Below are 3,205 nucleotides of genomic sequence, written 5' to 3' on the forward strand. Positions count from 1 at the left end.
ATAACACTTTTATTGCCTGAGATCATTATGCAAGGGCAATAGTAGAGCAAAATATAGTGCACCAAAATATAGGACCCTATCATTCAGACAGGATGAAAAATAATGAATGATCGTAAAGAGGACAACGAAATCACATGTAATTTGGCCTACTCACCTTTAACACCACGAAGACTTGATTTCTGTCTATACAGTACACCTTTGGGTATGTCTAAAGAACATAATGATAATGATTATCACAATCGTATACACTTGTACACGTACAGTCAGAAAGACCAACCTAGCAGATGTGAAGGATAGACAAGTTTATTATGGTGTTAAGATAATTATATACTGTCTTCGTGCTGTGAAATTGATCAGAAATAACCACATCATGACATACACGATTCCATCGACTGCTCATCACCCTCTTTCGTTATCAATTTTTATGTTTACCTATTGACAAATTTCCAGGAGGTATTTGCGATTGCTCACCATAATCTTATGTGCGAACTAGACCCCGGGGAACAAACCGATTCAGAGCTTTGATATCTTTATCATAACACATACAAGAAACTTTTCGGCCAAAGTCAGTTCACAAAACGAAAACTAAGCCGCTAAAAATCCATCTTGGCCAACGGCCTATTGGTTCTGTTTTCAGCTTCAAATCTCGAACATCGATATTGCAGATAGATGGTGAAAGATACATTCTTTACGTACACTGTATCCCTCTGACTGACAAATTGGTTGCCATTCCATGCCTAGATGCCATCCTCACAAACAAGTCACAGATATACCGATGGTCTCTTTTTCCTCCTTCGTCTGTTTTCGTGTATTCACAGCTGGATAGGCAATATTCATTACCGATTTGCACGACCACCTGCCTGAGCTCCTTCCTCGCCCCTGCAATGGTTTTCCCGAATTCGTCAGAGCTGATATACCCAAGCCTCGCTCTTACGCTACGCATCTCGAGGAGACCAGAGACTGTGAGGGTTAAATCTCTAATGACCCATTATGGGTCTATGATAGACGTGATGTGTGCTAAAGAGAGATATGTGGGGCTTTCCAGGGGAATGATTATCAACTTAACGAGGGAGCCGCAGTGCGTGAAACCATCGCACTTAGCTTCAAGAAGGTCTGCTTCTGGATTCTGTTACTCTTCGACTGAAATATCGTTCATGCTCGAGAGCCGCCTATTACGCCTTTTGCTCTTGTACGTAAAACTGCCTCTAAACTCAAAATGAGGCGATCAAAGAGCACATTGATCGTGGCGATACTTTGTCTTTCCTTCCAGCACGTCTTGAGTGAAATCAGATGTGTGAAATGGATGGATGAATCAATAAGTCACAATAACAACAGATCTGATCATGAGGATGATGGCTGTAATCTTCTGCAGAGCGACACTTCTGACTTCATCAGTGACAGTCAAGATCAAACCAGTGGGAAGTTGACGCCTGAAAGGCAGAGAGATGGATGTTTCTATACCAGTGAGAAAGATGCCGCTTTTTGTGATAGCGAGGAGACATCGGTTCCGGCCAAAAGATCGAGTCAAGTATCGATACCATTATCGTCTGCGAAAGTGTCTCGAAACAACTGCACGATCCCAATTGCTGTGAAATTGATACAGCCTGATGTGCGTTTCTTGAGCAGAAATGGTCACTGCTGTAGAGCAGGTAGACGTAGCAAGCTATCACAAACGTCAAGACGACGTCATCAAAACTTTTTAACTCCTTACAATGGACGTCGGAGGCAGGTTCCTAAACTATCCCAATTAAAAAGAGATAGCGGTCAGTCGAGAGAGACGTGCGATCGAGAAAGTGTTCGTCACCGTCCAGTTCTACAATCGGCACGAGATCGTCTGCCGTTCTGTAATATTGTTCACGTCAAGTCTTCGGTGGTGTGCACGGGCACGATGATATCGTCAACTCATGTGCTGACGGCTGCTCACTGCGTGCATAACGGGGATCAATTCCTATCGCGTACGAGGAATATGCGCGTCGTTAGCATTCCAAGTGGAAGGGACGACTTCGCGGCGCGCCGAGTGCGCAGTATTCGCGTCCCACGACATTGGTGGCGCGTAAGCGGCGGACGAGAGGATATTAGACGGTCAGACTCAGAGCGGGCTATCTATGATTTTGCAGTTCTCACCTTGGATCATCCAGTTCCAGACTTGCGGGGTTGTCCGCGAAATGGAACCATTAACCTCAAAGTGTTGCCACACCAAGGCCACCATTTAAGAAGCACCTCAGTAAGAATTCACTTCACAAGTTTTGTAGCTACTGCCGAGGAACAAATTTGGGAAACGTCCTGCGCGACGTTAGATCATTCCACGGCAGTAGTCCGAAGTGGGCTCGTGGCAACCGGCTGCCCGGTTCACGATGGAAGTTCGGGCGCCGCGGTGTTCGCGCACTCCGGATCGTCGTCATGCTTCCTGGGTCTTATCTCACACGAAGTTCGTCTGGCGAGCTCGCAACATTATGTGGTCGTCAACGTCATAAATCATGTCCGAAAGCGGATTGTGTGTTCCATGATGGCAGCAGATGGATCCATTGAAGCTTGTTCAAACGTCAAGCCAACTAAACATATCGGATTCATCTCATACACTCGCTTGTAAATAGTGCTTATAGTCATCTCTAGCATTATCATACACTGAACTTTGAACTGACCACTGAACATTTTTTTTTTATTCTTTTCAATTCCTCAAGAAAGCGATTAGGCCGTATGTTATTATTCCACGTATTCACTTATCTAGTTTACATCATTAAGGATGGAGTGTGTGACTAATTGACAGGTGGATGATACGGCTCGACTGTGGAAATAATTATTGTTCATTAACCACTGGGAATTCATGACACCCTGTTACATCTATTGCAAATGTGCGTGTTCTTAAGTCCACGGAAGAAATCGACATCTGCAAACTCAGCTAGATCAATAAAGACAACAAACCAAACGGATTTATGTAATCAAAATGAGTTTACTTGTTTAATACATGTATGAAAATATACACCTCATCTTGCATGCATAAGCCTTAATCTGAAGACATGCTGTTCAGTCGAGTCATATTGATTGTTATATACACGTATAAGCTGTACTACTATCATTCGTCATACATTAAAAATACCCATGGTTTGCATGCAAAGCCACTATATTGTGTAACTTCCTCATTTCAGTACATTCAGGACATGATATGCATTCAACGAGTATAGGTCTGAACAATGCCTATACACCT

General features: G+C 43.5%; 1 protein-coding gene across 1 annotated transcript; it reads left to right on the plus strand.

The window, feature by feature from the left end:
* The first annotated feature begins 1,216 nt into the window (after positions 1-1,216).
* Positions 1,217-2,590, plus strand: LOC139742948 (uncharacterized). Its single transcript, XM_071653455.1, has one exon. It carries the CDS (start codon positions 1,217-1,219, stop codon positions 2,588-2,590), a length of 1,374 nt encoding a protein of 457 aa, XP_071509556.1.
* The last annotated feature ends 615 nt before the right edge of the window (positions 2,591-3,205 follow it).

Source organism: Diadema antillarum, unplaced genomic scaffold (assembly GCF_040938485.1).
Source record: "Diadema antillarum isolate AM-2024a unplaced genomic scaffold, OU_Dant_1.0 seq00001039_RagTag, whole genome shotgun sequence".
Classification (NCBI taxonomy): Eukaryota; Metazoa; Echinodermata; class Echinoidea; order Diadematoida; family Diadematidae; genus Diadema; species Diadema antillarum.